The 20,113-nt window shown below is 40.8% G+C and overlaps 1 protein-coding gene and 1 long non-coding RNA gene across 5 annotated transcripts in view; one reads left to right on the plus strand and one right to left on the minus strand.

Annotated features, from left to right (window-relative positions):
* Positions 1 to 14,061, plus strand: part of Sult1c2 (sulfotransferase family 1C member 2) — a 33,464-nt gene extending 19,403 nt beyond the window's left edge. The window contains exons 4-8 of the mRNA XM_020153472.2: positions 3,650 to 3,747; positions 7,720 to 7,846; positions 8,921 to 9,015; positions 9,162 to 9,342; positions 12,237 to 14,061. Coding sequence (XP_020009061.1) covers positions 3,650 to 3,747; positions 7,720 to 7,846; positions 8,921 to 9,015; positions 9,162 to 9,342; positions 12,237 to 12,349 — 614 coding nt within the window. The 3' untranslated portion in view covers positions 12,350 to 14,061. The remainder of the gene's footprint in view (positions 1 to 3,649; positions 3,748 to 7,719; positions 7,847 to 8,920; positions 9,016 to 9,161; positions 9,343 to 12,236) is intronic.
* The window catches only part of LOC109678892 (uncharacterized), a 243,798-nt gene that overhangs the window by 147,388 nt on the left and 76,297 nt on the right, over positions 1 to 20,113 (minus strand). The gene's annotated exons all lie outside the window — the stretch shown is intronic.

Genomic DNA, 20,113 nt, shown 5'->3' on the forward strand with positions numbered 1-20,113 from the left:
ATGGACCTTTCCTTCCCCGTGTGGTCTTCCTTCTTTCTCTGTCTCTGTCCTCCCTCTTTCCCTTCTGTTTCTCCATATCCTTTCTCACTCCCCACCATGCCAAAAGTGAATCACCAAGAAGGATGTGTGAGAGTCCTGTTCTACATTTATTTCTTCTTAAGTCCTCCCTCTAGTCATGTGCAACTGGTAGAACCCAGAGAAAGTACAAAGGCTACATGTTGAGGTCCTGTCTCAAAGAAGGGGGGGGGGCCTAAGCAAGATTTCTAATGAGGTGTTCTTGCATAGAGCCTCCCTGAAGTCAACTGCAGCAGCTGTAAAATTTTGCAAAAGCATGGTGACTAATTGCCCTGCTTGGCATGTCATCCAGTGACCATGGAGGCTCTTTATGAAACAAGGTGCCTGTGTCTAAAGAGTAATAAGCAGTCTCAGATTTGGATTCTTCTCAGCTGCAGGCAGACAGACAGTGGGTCAAAACTGGCTATGCAAGTAGATAGTCCCTGCCACAGAGGCAAGGACCCCGAGAGGAAAAGGTGCTCTGACAGACTCATACATGTGAACTGAGGCTCAAAATCCCCTCGAAGGACTCGAGTGCTGGGACCTAGCTTAGTGAATGAGCTTGTCAGTGTGTCTCCCATGCCCCCTTCCACTTCCACCCAACTCTAGCCAAAGAGTCATTATTGCGCGTAGGGTCTATGACCTAGCAGGCACAGGTTTGGAAAGACTTTGTGTTTTTTCTCCTCTCTCTCTCTCTCCCTCCCTCACTCCTTCCCCCCCTCCTCTCTTTGCATGTGGGGGCGGAGGGCAAGAACTACATACAAGTCATCTAGGAATGACCCATTCAGTGTAATAAACATTTTTACTATGTTTATATATGTAGTATAAATAATCATGTCTGTCTGTCTGTGGCTGAGAAGACCCAAAACCTGTCCATAGAAATAGGCACCTCATTTCAAAAGAGCAGCCTTGGCCTCTGTATCACAAGCCAAGCTGGGCAATTGGTTACCACGCTTTCTCAAAATACTATGGGCCTTAGATTGCTTGTAAGACCTCATACCTCCACTGGTTCTCAATAAATTACGGTCTCATGAAGAGACAAGTACAGACCATGTAATGACAAGTGCTGAGTGTATTAGACAAAAGCATTGAGTGCTCTGTACACAATGAGGGACACATGGCCAGAGAACACTCACAGAGGGGATATCCAGAATGATCAGCTGTTACTTTCATTGCTGAGTGTCTGCCTGTCTCTCCTGCCAAACCACAAGCCCCCTGAAGGCAAAAACCTCATGCTAGCAATTTTGTTACTCCCAGGAGCCCATGTTCACAGCAATACTATTCACAATAGCCAAGGGACAGAAGTCACATGAGTGTTCATCAACTCATGAATAAATACAATGTATTATATCCATACAATGAAATGGTATTCAGCCCTAAAAAGTTTATTCTGAACATGTTACAACATGATGAACATTGAGTATCTCATGCTAAGTGAAATAAGCCAGGTAAAATAGGATAAATATCGTGATTCTTCTTTTATGAATACTTAAGGTAGTCTAATGTAAGTAGAATGGTGGTTTCCAGGGGCTGGGAGGAGAATTTGGAGGAGTTGGTGTTTAATGGGCACAGAGTTTCAGTTTGGGAAGATGAAAAAGTTCTGGAGATGGACAGGGTGGTTGATGGTCAAACAACAAGATTACACTTAATGCAACTCAACTGGTTAAGATGGGGCTAAGAGTGCAACTTAGTAATAAAGTATGTGTTTAGCATGCTCAAGACCTGGATTCAATCCCCAGCACCAAAAAAATTATTATTATTATGCTTTTACCACAACACACACACACATACAACATACAGCTTGGAGAACAAGTATAAAAACCTGGGGGTTATTAGAGAACACCTAAGACTCCCAAGCGAAGAGTCCCTTAGTCAGAGCTGCTCAAAAGCAGCCACAATTTGAAAGCACCAGGGCCACAGACTTCAAGGTACTAGTCATGGGAGAGCCAGCTCCCACGCTGAAGGGCTTGGTCCTCATCCTTTCTCCTAGGACCTGCACAGAGACTCCCTATTCCTTAGGGTTGGGAGAACAATCAACCCTACAATGTGGAAAGATTAGCCAAGGCTCAAATTACAGCAAAGGAGAGGAGTTTGCATACAAGATAACATTCTTGGCACCAGCTTTGTAAAAGGCAAAAGGGGCTACAGGTGCAAACAGAATAAATGATAGGGTGCAGAGAGGTATCTTCTCCACAGGTTCCTTTCTGACCCACCCATCCTTGGAAAACAAGGTGAGGGCCTGGCTATTTGGTTGCCTCAAGGGTCCTTGGATTATGGTTTAGGACTGGAGATCTGGTCACCTGCCAGACCTCACACCACACCAAATGAGGTGGGAGGTCATATGGAAGGTTACTTCATTATTTCTGCAGCACGTTTAAAATAAAATGCTATTTTATTATCAGTTCTTAATTCCAATTTTTAGTAATACCCTCCTCCATGTGCAGCTCCTGACCCTTTACACAGGAAGATTTGTACCCATCAGGTACATATCAGGGCCCAAATTCAAGTGTGCCACCTAACAGTATCAATCCCTTGGAGAAATTTTAGTTCTCGGTACTAACTCCACTTGGCTCCCCACTGGCATTATTTGCACAAGCCTCTGATTCCTACACTAGAGTGGAAACTCCATAGAGAGAAGTCTGCGTTCTCTTTCCCCTAACCTGAGTTTATACAATGATTGCATAGAGCAAGTGCCCAATAAGGGTATTTAGTGAGAGAGTAAAATCATGACTCATGTACCCAGCAAGTTTCTGTGTTTTTAGAGATGAAACAAGTGAGTTGTCTCTAGCAGGCAGAGAGGCAAGAAAGCACTGCTCTCTGGTCCTGCCTGGCTGTGCCTCAACAAGAAGCATTTGTCTGTTCTCAACTTCCAGCTCCTCATCCTTGAAATTAATTTCAAGTTCCCTTCCAGCTCTCAGGCTGGAAAGCAGTATCAATAATCTCACTGTGAATTACCAAAACAACATCAAGAGTCAAGCAGAAAGATAGGCAGGTGATGGTGTTGTAGGTTCATGCAGTCTCTGATCAAAAGATTCTCAAATTCTTTGTGTCCCATATGGAACAATCCAAGCAGGACATGTGGGTGTAGTAAAGGAAATAACAGAGTTTTATTACAGAAAAGAGGGAAAGGGGTTACAGTGCAGTCTCTTCCAGGTGGAATGGAGACATCCTGTGCAGGAAAAAGAGAAAGAATGATTTGGGGTCATTTTTATATCATCCTCGACTTAGAGGTGAGGAGAAAACCCAAGTCACTCCCTGTCTCCAGTGGCCTTGAGGCCAGGGTAGGGAGGATCTGGACAGATGCATGCATACACCTATGCTAATTCTCAAGTACCCGAACTCCATGCAGGAGGAAATTTCCACTCTCTCTAACTTAACAAAGGATTCACAGTTGAGTTGGAACTCTCTGGGCTCAGAGGGAATGGGTAAGGAAGAGGTGACTGAGGTGCTCTAAATCGGGCTGTACAGTTTTTAAAGTTCTAAACTTTCCCTAATGTCTAGACTGCCTCACTGGGGTATTCTGAACAGAACCTAGAGCTTAAGTCCCTATCAATGCTTATACCACACAGACATTTTCTCTTGAGTTGTTTTAAAGGTGTGGACAAAGCCAATGCAATGCCTGCTCCAAGGATACTAAGGACTCACCTTCCCACTCATTTGCTGCCACCATCTTTCTGGGAAAACAACTGCAAGGTAGGAAAACAGCAGCATCCTAAGAGCAGGAGGGAGTTTGCCCATTAAGAGTGAGGTCTCCAAACCCCAGCTCAGAATGCCCTGGGAAAATGCAAAGCTGCACACCAGCACAGGGCAGAAACCAAACAAAGCTTTTGGAGAGAGCAAGGTGTATGCCTTGGAGGGGGAGAGGGAGTGTTCCTTCTCTTCAGTGAGGCTGGCCATAGAAGGAATCAGGGAGGGCAGTGCCAACAGGATTCAGGACACAGCTCATGGCTAGAGCACAGAGATTGTTTAAAAGGTGAATGGACGGAGCCACATTTTTGAGAACACATTTGGCCACAGACTCTGGGCTACTCGTTTTATTTATCCTGGGTATTACTGAGCATGCACCTCAGTACCTAGTAACTTCCTGTTATACTGAGGTCACTGGAATGTTCTGCTGAATGTACAGGGGAAGGGAAGCCCTGCAGTGAGCAGAGCCAAAGGCCCAGAGGAAACTGTCAGCCTTGCTAGGAGGGCCACTGTTTTCTCAGAGGTAGGAATAAAGGGAAAAGAGGATATATTTCTGAAGGACAAGAGTGCAGTTGGAGAGACTCACATGATCAAAGGAGTTGACTTCTTTTGTAAAGCTGGATAAGGGGATGAAAACTTCCATTTCCAGGATTATGGAAGACCAGATATCCTGAAACCACTTTGTGTGCAACACTGAGGAATGCTGCATGACATAGCACAAATGTTCTTGTAATTGCACAACTGACATCAAAATTAAGTAAGAAAAATCACTAAGTTCCAAAAATGAAGAGGGAAGTAAAACTCAGAGAAATCAAACTGAGCCTGGAGCTGTGCTGGGAGAATTGAGTTTTTATGGCTGCATAAGCACAGGATCAGAGTCTAGGTACAAGGAACCAGAAGAGTGGGAAGCAGAAGCTAGTACCGTGAAGAGCTACATCCTTGATAAGAAGATGGAGGGGGCAAAGGAGACCCCAAGGCAGCCTGTGAGCTGGTTCTCGGTTCCCTGAGAAGGTGTAGCACAGGCCTCTTCTCTCAAAGTTTTGAGACTCAAACTGGCACTCCCTGCATTGTCCAAGAAACTATAGCTGAATACCACTCCTAGGGATATACCCGAAGGAATGCGACTCAGGATATTACAAAGGGACCTGCACACCCGTGTTTATTGCAGCACTATTCACAATAGCCAAGTATGGAAACAGCCAAGATGATCCACTACTGATGAATGGTTTAAGAAAATGTGGTATTTATACACAATGGAATTTTATGCAGCCACAAAGAAGAATGAAATTTTGTCATTCGCATGTAAATGGACGGAACTGGAGAACATCATTTTAAGTGAAGTTAGCCAGGCTCAGAAGGCCAAAAATCACATATTCTCCCTCATATGTGGATTATAGACCTGAAACAAATGCAGTAATATTATTGGACATGAGTTATACACTAAGGGGGGAACATGCACAGAAGGAATAGGGAAAGAGAAGGAAACCAAACACTTGAACGTGGTTGATGTGCTCACTGTATAGAAGCAAATATAGTAATCTTAAATTGGCAGAGGCCACTATGGGAAGGGGACCAGGAAGTAGTGAAGAGGTCTGGTAGAGATGAACCAATGTGGGTTGTAATACACATGGGCATGGAAGGAATTCTAGAAATCTCTCTATATAGTTATTCTTATCTCAAACTAGCAAAAACGCTGTTTTTCTTATTATCTCTTATGTTTTCTCTTCAACAAAATTGGAGAACAAGACGGCAGAACAGGTTCTGCCCGGAGGCGGGGGGGGGGGGGGTGGGTGGGGGGGGTGGGGGGGGGAGAAGGGGGGGGCGGGTGGGAGGAGGGAAAGGTGGCCCAAGTAATGTATACACATGTAAGTAAATGTAAAAACAATAAAATTTTAAAGAAAGAAACTATAGCTGACAAATCAGTATAAGTTGGCCCCACTGCAGTGTCCCCAGAATACCTGGCAGAAACACAGATCCTCTCTGGAGGGAGAAAGCTTCAGCCCCAGCTCTCCCCAGAATTCCCACTTGAGGCCACCATCCCACTTTACAAAATATAGAAAGTAACATGCCACTGTGAGAGTCTTCAGGAAGAACAAATAGCAATTAGACCTCAAGACCTTCAAATAACAAATTTATCAGACGAGAGAAGAGGTAAGAGAATGATGTGAAATCTGTGTGAAAATGAAACGTTAAATCAAAAATAAAGCAAGTGAATAAGATAGCTATTAGAAGCAGGTTTTTAAATGGGGTTCCTATTACTGAAAATATATAGTCATTAAAAATTAAAAGTTAAGAATAGGCTACATGAAAAATACATACAGCTGGATAGAGATTCATGAGCTTGAAGAGGGGATGGGATGAAGGTTCAAGAACAGAGGAGAATCTTGTGGCTGGAGAAGGAGCAAGGAAATGATTTCAAAATGTCAAGCAACAATGAAAGGAAAGACAACCTGAGGTTAAAAAGTTGAAGAGTGCAGGTAAATTTTTTAAATCAACATTTTTAAAAACCCTTCACTGTAGCTTGGTACCACCTTGATACATTGGAGATGATGGGTGGTAGGTCATGGAAGGTGGTGACAACATCACCAGAGCAAGGTCCCCAACCTCAGCACTGGCTTAAAGGGCCAGATTTTTGTTTATTCAGATATGGTAAGACACACAAACACGGAAATGACTGTCATAGAAGAAAAGGTCTGTGTTGATAGATCCCTAGAAACAGGAGGGGCAGTATGCCATACAGGGCATACTGTATGAGGAGAAGTACCAGGGTCAATCAGGAGGCAGAAGGAGTAAGAGGACAATGTGGGCAAAAGTCTTCATTGTGTTTTTTTCAGGAAGGATCAGGAGAGGCATGGTAAGCTGGCTCGGGGTTGGCTGGTTTAATTAATTTCAGTAGGCTCTGGAGCATAAGGCTGTGCCTCGTTGCCTGGTACACAGGCAACTAAATGCACAGAGTCTGAGAGCTCCATAAAGGAAGTAATTGGGCTATGGGCCCTGGTTTGGTACATATGCATCTTTGCTGCCTCTAGGAATGATCTACTCCTGGGAGGGGGCAGACCCACTAGCATTCTCAAGTCCCCAAGATGTCAAAGTATAAGAATAAAAAAGATGAAAAACATGATTTATATAGCACAGCTGATATTTTAAGCCAGCTAATTCTTTCTTGTGGGTGTGAGCAGGGGGCTTATCTGTGCATTGTGGAATGCTACAGCATCTCTGACCTTCCACTCATTAGATGCCAGGAGCACCACCATCTCTAGTGTGGAGGCCAAAAGTCTCCACACATTACCCAATACCCCCTAGTGGGAAAAATCATCCCTAACAGAAAAGCAATGTTGTAAAGTGAAGATCAGCACAGCATTGAAATGGCTGGTGGTGGGTCCAGCATGGCTAGTCAAAAAGCCACTTTGGAACTGATGCTGTAAATGACAACTGAGTGCCTATCTTGTTTTGTCACAATGAGATGAAAGGTCAAACTTGGTTAAAATGAAAAGTTGCAAAGAGGGGAGACATGAAATTGTGGTCAAAGTGAAACATAAAGGAATGCTTTGTAGGGGCAAAGCTGAAGTGACTAGAGATGGAAATAACAGAGTTGGGGAGGCCAGGAGAAAAACAGCAGCTATTTTCTTATTCTATGACCATGAATCTATCCTGCTTCTAAGGGAATCCAAAATAAGGTTGCTGGAAGTCTCACTCACACTCATGTGGCAGCTTCTTAGTCAGATGACAGGCCATAGCTGCTAAAGAATTTGCTCTGGATACCAAAGAGGAAAACAGGAATCAGGCTAACTGATTAACAAATGAATAAGGACAGCTGGGAAATAGAGCAAAATTGGCAGAGCACATGCCAAGTGGTATAGTCCGAAGAAGAGAGCTGAATGGGTGTTGCAGCTACCCTCAGGAGGACTTAATCCAAGTGAACTCTGTGAAAATCCATTTCTAATATCATCCTCACCCACCTCTCTTCTAATCCCAAAGTTCCTTTATGTAGCTCGAAATGCCAAAGACTGTATGGTTTCCTACTACCATTTCCAAAGGATGAATCAAGTACTCCCTGATCCTGGTACCTGGGAAGAATATTTTGAAACCTTCATCAATGGAAAAGGTAAAGAAAATGCTTCATACTTGTGTTAATTTTTTGTCACTATGACAAGTAGTTGAGAAAAACAATTTAGAGGAGGAAAGATTTATTCTGGCTCTTGATTTCAGAAGTTTCAGTCCATAGTGGGCTGGCTCCATTACTTGGAGCCAGCAATGAGGCAAAACATCATGGTGGTGGGAGTGTGGTGGAACAGAACTGCTAATTTCATAACAGCTGGGAAGCAAAGAGAGAAGAAGGGGCCATGAACAAGATACCTTCAAAGGCACACCCCCAGTGACCTTCAAACCAGGCCCCACCTCCTAATAATTCATTCAGTATGAACTCATAAGTAGATTAACCCATTGATGAAGTTAGAGCCCTCATGATCCAATCCCTCGAAATAGCACAAAGAAAGAATTATCTGGCTCAGAATGTCAGCAATGTTGTATTAATCATGTTTTTTATATTCTATATTCTGGTACTTTGACATCTTAGGTCCTTGTTGATCCTAAAGGATCTGTTCCTCCCAAAATAGCACATTACTAGCTGAGGAACAAGAACAGTAACACACAAGCATTCAGGAGACACATCATATCCAAACCACAACAACACCCCTGAATTCTAACTCCAGAGAGGCTGTGTCAAGGATATCATACATGACATTTGATTCCCTGGATTTGTCATGTGCCTGCTTAAGCAAATCCTACTACTGGCTGGGACCAGGTTAAGCAGGTCAGCTGCTTTCAGTACCAGACTCACAACCCTCAAAAAACATTTCCCACCTGATTAAAAGTCTTTTTTGTAGGTCACCTGTCCTATCAAACCACACTCATTCCAGAGGGTATCCCTGTCCCAATATGAAGGTATGTGACTACATGTAATCAACACAAAGTCACATAGCATGCTAAGGCAAATACTCCAAAGTCATCCCAATCCATATGACCCTCAAAATTCAACACCTCAGGACCCTTAGGATATGTCTGACCCAGAATTTGTCCTTTACTCTCTCCAATGCACTTCACATCAGTAAAACCCCCAAGTCCCAGAAGGTTTTGTGCAATCCCTGTATAGCAAACTGTTCTTTCCTGTCTGTTACAGTGGGTTGGGGATCCTGGTTTGAGCATGTGAAAGGATGGTGGGAGATGAGAGACAGGTACCAGATTCTCTTTCTCTTCTATGAGGACATAAAGAGGGTGAGTAAAAAACCATGTCAGACTCAGGCAGAGAAACCTGAGGCTATTGCAGGGCTTACTTCTTGGAGGGAGGGAGGTCTGAAATAATTGAATCACGTCTTTCTAAAACTCTCTTCCATCCCAATCCAATGTTATCCCCACCATAGGACCCAAAGCATGAAATTCAGAAGGTGATTAAGTTCATGGGAAAGAATTTGGATGAAATGGTGCTGGATAAAATTGTCCAGGAGACATCTTTTGAGAAAATGAAAGAAAATCCCATGACAAACCGTTCTACAGTCCCCAAATCTATCCTGGACCAGTCCATTTCCCCCTTCATGAGAAAAGGTCTGTGGCCTCTTTATTAAATACTCAGCTAGTCAAGATGATGTTGGATCTTATTAATTTCAAGCAAAAAATCTCAATTGTTTATCTATTTTGTGGTAATGTCGGAGGGCTCAATACGGTTGTAGATGAGAGTACTATAAACAACAAAGCAAATGTGATTTTGTAGAAAGTAAGGACAGAGAAACTATTAGTCCAGACCTCAGGGGGAACCTTGGACCTATGAATCTGAGGCTTCAACAGCAGTAGACCATGGCTCTTTGTTCCAAGAGTGGCAAATAAGGAAGTGGGATAGTGAAGTCAGCAGAGCAACAGTTCTCAGGGCAGCATGACCTTGTAGTTATAGGGAACAGGGGGAACCTGCAATCGCTACTTTCTGCACATACTGTTCCTGTCTGAAGGTCATGGTGTAAACACCCTTATTCTTGCACAAAGCAACTGTGCTGCATTTTGCTCTTGCTCCCTTCTGCAGCTAGGGGCCGTGCCCATCCCAACCTGCAGATTATTCGACATGGCTGTGCTCATGTCAAGTTCTCATAGGCATCTCATAATCTGTTCTCTACAACTGCCAAAGTATATGCCTGCCTTTCTTCACTGGCCAGCTTCCTGTCTCTCCTTCTGTTGTAACTATTTCCTACTCTCTAGCTTCTGCTGGCGGATAATTTGGTCCTTACCTTGGCCCAAACCTGCTCTACAAGATTCTCAACAACTGCTGCAGAGAACCACCTTCTCTTAATATTCCTTAGCTCTAATTCCCGAAAGAGGAATTTTAATGTCCCAGCTTATGTTTCTTAAGGGAAATAATCCTTCCATTTTTATTTAAAAAGTAATATATTAAGGGAGGTAGGGAGAGAAGTGGCACAAACAATGTATACACATGTAAGTAAATGTAAAAATGATATAAAAGGAGAAAAAAAAAGTAACAAGTTAAAAATGTTAACATTAAATCAATACAGAATTGTCTATTTAAAAAAGATCTCCACCAAAACTCCACTCCAAAGAAGTAACCACCAACAGATCTGGCACAGAGGCTCAAGTAGTAGAGCGGCTGCCTAGTAAGTGTGAGCCCCTGAGTTCAAACCCCAGTACTGCCAAAAAAAAAAAAAAAATCTCTACCAAAAGTCTACTCTAAAGAAGTAACTACCAGCAGCATAGACTATCCTCCCTCTCTGTTTCATAAAAATGTACTTTTCTGTTTCACAACAGTGGAACTATGGTTTGTAAACTGCTTTGTAGCATCTTTTCTTCCTCTTTTTTTGACACATGATTTAATTCATTGCACTTTCCAAACTATATCATCCCACATTCTGCCTCTTTTCAAATAATCAGTGGTGAGGATTTAACCTTTTTTCTGGACAATATATACCTACCTTTCTATACTACTCTTTCTTTGTGTTTGCTCATTGCTTATATAAACACAAAGATATATACATATACACCATGATGGAAACTTGCTCCCAACACATAAAACAGGGTTACATTATATGCCTTTGCTAACCAGAATGTGAGCCATCCCTCCAGGGAAAGGCATGTGGGTCTATTTTTAGAGGTCCCATATTATGCCAAAGTGTGAATGCATCATGATTCACCCAAATATTTCTCTAATCATAGAAACTATAGTTGTTCTTGTTTTCATTTTTCATCTATGTATTATGCTACAATGAAAATTTTGTGTGTTAAGTCCATATCTACTGATGATGTTATAATTTCCCAGAAGAGGCACTGCTGGGACAAACAGTATTTTCCTATGTAAAATTATTTTAATTACTGCTTGGCGAAAAACAGTATATTATTCTAATTGTTTCCAATATTTTCCATTGAGATTAATCCACATTCAAAAAGTGCACAGATCTTAGGTATACAGTTCAACAAATGTTGATAAACATATGCAGCCATACACAACTATCACCCCAATCAATATAGCAAACATTTTTAGCACCCCAAAAAACTCCCTCTCAGGTGTCTTTCTAGGCAATCTCTTCCTGCCAAGACAACCACTGTTCTAATCTCTTACCACAGATCAGTTTTGCTTGTTCTTGGATATCACGTGCATGGGGTCACCTAGTAGGTATTTTCTTATGCCTGGTGTCTTCGATCAGTGTTATCATCTTAAGATTCCTCCATGTGGTTGTTTGCACATTTGTTTTACCTCTGTGAGTGTCCAACGTGTGAATGTACTGAAGATGGGGCAAGGTTGTGGCAAGTTACCAGTGCCATTTTATCAGTGGTATTCCTCATTTAGAAGTATATACTCTTGTTCAGCACCCCTAAGGCTGCTTCTCAGAGTTAAGAGCTACATCTGTTGAAAGGGGGTTGGGTGAGGCAGACTATTGACAAGTTAGCCCCAGTGTGATTATTCCATACTCTATTTAGGACCTCCAGGCCTGTCAATCAGAGAGTGATGTTCCTGGACCTAGTAAGGTAGCTAACACCTGTAATCCTAGCTACTCAGAGAAGAGGATCAAGAAAATTGTGAATCAAGGCCAGCCTGTGGAAAAAGTTAATGAGACAACCCCCGCCTTTCAACCAATGGCCAGGGCTGGAGGAGGGGCTCAAGTGGTAGAGCACCTGCCTAGCAGGTGTGAGGCCCTGAGTTCACACCCAGTACTACCAAAAAAAATTAACTTCAACAAATGGCCATGCACAGTGGTATATGCCTGTCATTCCCAGCTACATGGGGAAGCATAAATAGGAGAATTGTGGTCCAGGCAGGCCTGAGCATAAAGTAAGAATCTATCCAAAAATATTCAAAGCAAAAATGACTCACAGAATGGGTTGAGTAGCACACCTACCTTGCAAGCACAAAGCCCCGAGTTTAAACCCCCGCCCTCAGTACAAGGGAGGAAGGCAGGAGAGAGAGAGAGGATGATGCTTCTATCTGGACTTTCATCTTCTAGGAACAGTGGGTGATTGGAAAAACTACTTCACTGTTGCCCAGAATGAGAAGTTTGATGAAATCTATAGGAGAAAGATGGAAGGAACCTCCATAAACTTCTGCATGGAACTCTGAGCACAAGAACACAGATGCTGTCTTTAGTCTTCAGCTTCAACCAAAAGAGTTTCTGCAAACACATTGCAAATATATGTGATTGTGATAAACACTATCTCTGTGATTAATAGTGTGTCACAATTTGTAAAAAAGGATTGTATCCAATGCCTATTTTCTCCACTATTCTTTGCAATTCAAGACATAAGACTGCTTAATAAACTAAGTAAAATTTAAGACTTGAATACTTTAAGGATTTTTGATCTCCATTTTTCTAGAACGTATACACTAATGTCCTAGTCTGTAGTAGAATAATACCTTGAGTGCAAGTACACAAATACTAAATTATATTAGTAACATGAAATGTCTGATATCAGTGTACCCTGGTTACTCAGGCAATGTTGGTCTAGACTTGATCCACATTCTGTCTGGTCACTACAGGAAGACATACTTTAAGGGCAACCCTGGCAGGAAATGAAAGGCAAGGGCACAGAAGAAGTGTGAGAAGTCAAAACCCTAATTAAGGAAGTCTGATGCTGGTCATACAGGAACAGAAAGCATGAAGGAAGACTTTTGGGAGCCCAGTTTGTATCCTGACAGAAAATAGGATGCAGGACTGGTGTCCTCAATGTCACCTCAAGTGTGATGCTTGGCTTGGAGACAACTAGGCCTTTGCATCCACTGCCATGCCTTCTGGGGAGAGACTCCTAATCAATCCTGGTGTCATTTTCACAATTCCCATATTTTCCCACTTGTAGCCCTGTTGCTCTGTATGTAGTTAACAATTTACCAATATCCCCTCTAAATTGTAAGTTCCTTGAGTCCAGTTCCATATCTTATTCTCAATGCCTGATGCAATGGCATGTGAACTAAGAACTTGTACAAGTGAATGAAGGCATATAATACAGGAAAACAGGCACATTTCAGGGCACAAATTCCCAACTCTGACCCTTTTCTTCTGGTCCCAAATAGTGCCATCCCAAAGCTGAGAGCAGTAGGAGCAGTTTGCTCTAGGACAGGAATCAGAGGGTCCATTACACTAGCTAGAATTCTGACAGCTTTTCATCACTGCTACAGTTTGGACCTGGCATGTCCTCCAATGGTTCATGTGGTAAAGGCTTGGTCCCCACCATGGTGATATAGGGAGATGGTGGAGCCTTTAGGAGGTGGGACTAGTGGGAGGTATCCAGGCCACTGGGCACATGTCCTTTGGGGAATAGGATCCCTCTTTCCTCTTCCTTCCTCTTCTTAGCCAAGAAGTAAGCAATTTTGCTTCACCACAATCATAATGTGTTGCCTCTCACCAGAAGTCTCAAAGCAATGTGTCCACAGATCATGAAGTAAAGCGCCAAAATTGTTAGCCAAACCTTTATAAGTTTGGTTGTCTTTATAGGATGGTTAACTCAGGTATTTGGGCTTTGGGGTTGTTTGTAGTACTAGAGTTTGACTTCAGGCCTCATGCTTGCTAGGATGGCACTCTACCACTTGAGCTGCACCCCCAGTACTCAGCTATTTATTATGTGGTTGGAAAGCTAACTAACACAATCACTTTGCACTGGCAATTCTAAATAATGTCATTAATAAGATACTCCTCCCTAATAAAAAAGGAAAAATTAAAAAACTTCTATTGGCCTAACTTCTAAACAATTCTTTGGTTGCTGCTGAGTTTTACCATATGTATGTGTATTCAAATTAACACCTTTTTATTTGTAAAAGCAGTTGTCCATCTCCCCACTGGATTGTAAATTTGTGTTGTTTGGTTCTGTGATTTATTCATCTTTTTATGAAAGATGATTCAAAGATTCTCCAGGCATGGGTTCCATCCCTCTAACTCCAAACCAGGCAGAGGAAGCTACATCTGCTTTCTTTCAAGGTTGTCTCTCCAACCATGTAGTTTTGAATATCCCTGCATTTAACAGTAGATACAGGATTAAACAGTGGTAGCACAGTGATTATAAAGGCAAAGGTGCAACCTTGAGTTTCTTTAGTTCTGTCCTTCTCTGTGACTACTTGGTGTTTTCATTTGTATTCAAATTTTAAAATGGTGAAATTGGAAAGAGTAAGTTGCAAGGCATGTTATATTAGTTTAGTAAGTACAAAGTTGTGTTTATTTAGAAAATAGTTTTACTAGTTTTGAGTAACAGCTTTAAAATTGAAGTTTAATCTTTTCTAATTGTTAATCATTTATTTTAAAACTCAATGGATCAAGAAAATGAAATATTATATTAGCAATATGATTATCTTATTTGAACTTTTTATAGACATTTTAATTTTGTTAGAATTGACTCATTGTGATTTTTTACTGGCATGATTCCATATACAAAATTGAATAAAAGTTTGACTACATTTCTTTACTAATGATTATTTTTATGTTTATATTCATGAGTAATACTGATACTAATTTTGTCATATAGGAAAAGTACGTGGTAAAAATGCTTCACTCTAAAGTCAGATATGGCCCCAACTCACTACATTCTGACTAGTTGGCTAGCTGGCTGGTTGGTTGGTTGGTTTTATTTAAGAAAATATTACTTAATGGCATTTGTTAAATCATGGTAAAGCATATTTTATTCAGGACCATCACAATGGGCATAGAGTTCATGGAGATGAGGTGTTACAGTGGGGGCTTAGCATGCACTGAATGGATGGTCAGGCAGATGGAAGGACAGGTTAGCATCTAGGTTGATCGGTGAGTGGATAGATAGGGAAATTAGTGGGACAGGACACCAAAAGCCAATATGCGTGAGAAACCAAGGCATCTACCGGACAAGCAACTGTATCTGCACTAATTACAACACAAGAACATATATGACTAATCATACCAACATGACCACCAACCATAATATGATTCATCTCAACACTAGCATAGACTAATCGAGCTCCATTCCATCTAAATGAAGGTGAATCTGAGCTAGTATCTGGGTTTAATGTAGAATATGCTGCAGGACCACTCACACTATTTTTCATAGCAGAATATACAAATATCAGCATAATAAATGCACTCACAACAACTCTATTGTTAGGAGCATTTTACAACCCCTTAGCCCCAGAACTGTATCAGTTAACTTCACTGTCAAAATTTTATGCTTAACAGCACTTTCCCTATGAATTTAAGCATAATTTGCTAACTGCCTTTGTCATAGGAGCAGCAGAGTAATTCTGCAGACTGTGTAGTATTTCATACTCATAAGGGTAACACAGTAAGCCTCCAACTGGACTTATCAGACAGTCCTGTAGAAATCAGTGCTACAGCCACAGGGCAGCAATATTTGGGTCAAATAATCCATTAAAACCCACAAGTCAGATTTGTCAGAATTAAGTCTTTGGACCTAGTAATATTTTGGTTTCATAAGAAAAAAAATGATGGTATGAGAAGCAGAAAGAAATATGAGTAGCATCAGAAATCTTAGTGATATTATATTTTAGGATATTTGCTTGAGGCAAGATATACAAGGAATCAGAGCATTCACAACTTTTCATCTATTGTACACCAAAAAGGAACCAGAAAAGATGTCTCATTGGAAAGAAAGAATGCAAAATCCAAGACAGAGCTGCCATGTCTTCTAGACCAGCTCAATGGAAGGTTCAGCTGACAGAAATAAAGAATGAGAAGCAGTAAAGGTCTTCTGAGTCTGTGGCTGGGCTGAGGTTCGCAGAAGAAGCAGAGTGTGGTGCTGAGAGCAGCTGAGGTCTAGGTTTGAGTCCACTGCTCTTTGTCTACTAAGGGATATCTCTGGCTAGTTATCTTCCCCTATAGTCCTGCCATGACATCTGAGAGAAGTAAGGTGGTACCTTACCTTCTCACTGGGTTGTTACAGGCATTAGATAAGTTAATGTATGTGAAGTTCCTGGCACAAAATATAGGCTTAACTGATGGTATTGTCTTAGGCATTTTATTTATCAGACACTTGAATATGCTGGGAAGATTTAGGTTTAGAGCTGACAGACCTGGGCCAGAAACAAGCTCTTATATTATAAGGGGTATTTTTCATTTGGAAAGTTATTTACCCTGTTTTAAGATAATAATACTTGATACATAGGCTCTAAATTTGGAATAATATAAAATAACCCCATGTTATATAATTGAAGGAGGTCATCAGTATATTAGGTTTGTCTGCAATTAATGACAATCCTGTGCTTTCTTTTGTTGTTTATTTGTTTTGAGACAGTTACTATATACTGCAGTCTGGCCTCAAACTTGCAATCTTCTCACCTCAGACTCATGAGTGCTATAATTACAAGCATGTACCACCATGCCCAACTAAAGACCAGTGTTTAAACAACAGAAATTCATTAGTCTGTGGCATTAAGTCCAGATGTAGATGTTCTGGGGCTGCTCTAAGCCAGCTTCCTCTAAACAGCTTTCATAGCCACCAATTTACTTTTTTTTTTTTTTTTTTTTTTTGGCAGTACTGGGGATTGAACTCAAACCAATTTACTCTTATCTGTAATAACTAACACTGATGAAAAGGAGCATATTGAATGTTTACAAATCTGATTAAACATTAGTTCTGGGTGTGTCTGTGAGGATTTTTTGGAAGATAAGTATTTGAATTGGTAGACTAAGGAAAGCAGATAGCTCTCCCCAGTAGCTGGGCATCATCCAGACTGCTAAGGGTTGGAAGAAAACACAAAGGTGGAAGAAAGCTGGATTTGCCCTCCCTCTATTCCAACTTTTAGGAATGGGATATTAATCTTATCCTATCCTTGGCAGTCCTGGTTCTCAGATTTCTGCACTGAAATCTATAGCAAAAGCCTTTCAGGTTTCAGGGCTTTGAACCACACCACTGACTTCCCTGGGTCTCCAGTTGGCAGATGGCAGATCTTGAAACACCTCAGCTTCCATAATCACATGACCCAATACTTTATAATAAATAGAAGACAGATGATAGATATACAGACAGACAGACAGTTAGTCAGCTTTCCATCATTGTGACAAAATACCTGGAAGAATCAACTTAGAAGGAGAAAGATTTATTTTGGCTCATGGTTTCAGAGGTTTCAGATGTGCCCTTGGCCCACCACTTTGGGCCTGTGGTAAGGCAGAACATCATGGTGGGAATGCATGGTGAATACCTTGGAGTGGCCAGGAAGCAAAGGGAGAGAGGAAGAGGATATAAGATCCCAATATCCCCTCCCCTTGATATTGGCATGCCCCAGTGACCTACCTTGTTTTTACTAGGCCCTACTTCTTAAAGGTTCTACTACCTCCCAATAGTGCCATTGGCTGGGGACCTGTTACCAGAAGAGGGACAAGAGGATTCCCTCAACTTCCCAGTTTCCTCACACAAAAAAAAATCACAGGAACTTAAGAGCCACAAAAAGTTTTTCAAGTTATCTTTACACAAAAAGGAGACTCAAACAAGGTGGATGTTTTAGCAAGAATATATTTTTTGTATAACAACAGAGAAATAGAAAAAAGAAGAGAGAAACTTTTCCTACTTCTCATGTAGGAAATGGGAGCAAAGACTCAAAATGGTGGTTCTTTTCTGGGCTGTTTATACTTTCTGACTTGGGGGAATACATGTGGTCATGTCTAGCAACCACTAATCACTAAAGATAATGATTTTGGGTGGCCAAGATGGGTGCTTGTTTATTATTCTAAAGTATGGAGATGTGATGTAGGCCTACCCAAAACAGGGACAATAGATAAGTTTCAGGATTTCCATATACTAGACATGTCCTCCAATTTTCTGTCTAATTTTAAAGAGTTTGGAGCTTTTTAACATCTCAAAGAAGGTAGATGCAGATAGCCCCATTATGTCTCCCTATTTTTATAACTTAACATCTAAATGGAGGTGACTGAAGGGAAGCATCTTACTCTGGTTTTTCAACTTACTTCTTGGTTCTAATTTCTGTATCTGGCCCTTTTAGTATTTATTATTTTTAATTTCTCTGTCACCTCATCTATCTATCCTGCCACAGACCAAGCTTTCAACACATAGCCCTTAAAGAACATTTAAGAGCCAAGCCATAACAGATAGATATTTTTGGGCTATGTTTCTCTGGAGAACCCTGATTTACAGAGACATTATACGTGAGCTACTTGAATAATGCTGAGTATTAAAGTTATTTTATAGGTATAGTACAAGCCAATACAATAACCTCTTTGTTAATCATGAAAACACATTTTTAATTACAATTGATGCTGCCATCCATTCAGGAACAAAACTGCAAAGTAGGAGACGAGAGAATATGAAAAAATGTACATTATCATAAAAATAAACATAGCATTAAAAGACCTAATTGTACCTAATTAGACACAATTTGATCTGTACTGAGCTGATCTGCTTTGTTCTTAAAGAAAATTTCTGACTGAGCCAACTAACTAAATATGTATATAGTTTAAAGATGCTAAATTATTCTTCAGTTCATTTCCAGTCATACCCGAGAATGCCAGATTATCTCTCTAGTTTATATACATAGCTGACATTACCACTCCAGGTATATGCAGAAGAAAATCATCCCACTTCAATGTAAAATATAGAAGTATTATTTAAATAATTAAACTCAAGTAGTTATGTAAACTAAGCTTAGAAAACTGAGCTATAATCATTATGGAGTTAGTTAATAATTACCTCATAGATTTTCTCGCTACTAAAAAATTACTTTCTGATGCCTAAAATTGATGGAAATAGTATTCCCATGAGACTGTGAAAAGTAAGGACTCACTTGGAAGCTCACAATGAGAGAAGTTTTGACCTGCCAGAGTATGTACAGAGGAAAGTAAAGTAACAGGATCCTGAAACCCATCACATAAGAAACATTTAGAGAACCTTAGAGACAAAGTAGACATGGGAAAAATATGTTGGCTCTCTTCAACTCTCTAAGAAGTTTTCATAGAAAGTAGATTGAGTTTATCACATCTAGCTGCAATAGACAAGACATGGGCCATGGATGGATGCTGTATGAGAAGGATTTCAGATCAGAATATAGAAGAATCTGCTAAAAACAGAGCTGATAAAAATGGAACAGCCAGCCTTGTTAAGTGATAATCTTGAGAGCTGGAAAAGTATAACAGAAGTTATGATGCATATGATAGAGGAGATTCTTACACCACTTCGGAAGTAGGATTAAAATTAATCCTACTTCAAATCTTCAATGTCCTTTGAAACTCTAAAGTTTCAGATTCTAGGAGATTCAAAATGACTCCACACCTAAACATTATTATTAACAATAACATTTATTTTTCATCTGTTATGTGTAGGGCATGATGTGTAGTGTAGTGTAGAACTGATGACTCCACCTCTTTAATATCTTTTTACTCCACCTGGTTTGTTACTGTCACCATCTTCTCTAACCCAAGTCACTGCAGAAGTTTTTCTGACTTTCAGTCTTCCCCATTTTAATTTATTTTTCTCACAATAGGAAAATATCTAAATCACAAATCTAATTTCTCTTTCCAACTTAAATCTCTTCAGTAGCTCCCCTCATGGCCCCACCTAACTCTTCAGTCTACTCCTCTGCTCCCCCTCCCCCCCACACACTACTGGTGGATTACTTCTGTGTCATTATGTCCCTTGCCTCTATAGGCATTGCTACCTCTGCCTTGCAGCCTATTAACCCTTTCTCTGCACACCTGTTTCCCTAAATCTGGCTAACTTCTACTCCATCAAGACCTATCTTCCTTCTGAAAAGCCATCCACATCCTCTCAGAATTGGGCTGGGGGCTCTCTTAGTGTTCCTACTTCTTCTAAGTTACTATTTATCACAAACATGCACACACATTCATGCACACACATAGTTATTTAACAGAGAATATCTCTTCTTAATCATCACGGCATTCTC

Source organism: Castor canadensis, chromosome 12, assembly GCF_047511655.1.
Source record: "Castor canadensis chromosome 12, mCasCan1.hap1v2, whole genome shotgun sequence".
NCBI lineage: Eukaryota > Metazoa > Chordata > Mammalia > Rodentia > Castoridae > Castor > Castor canadensis.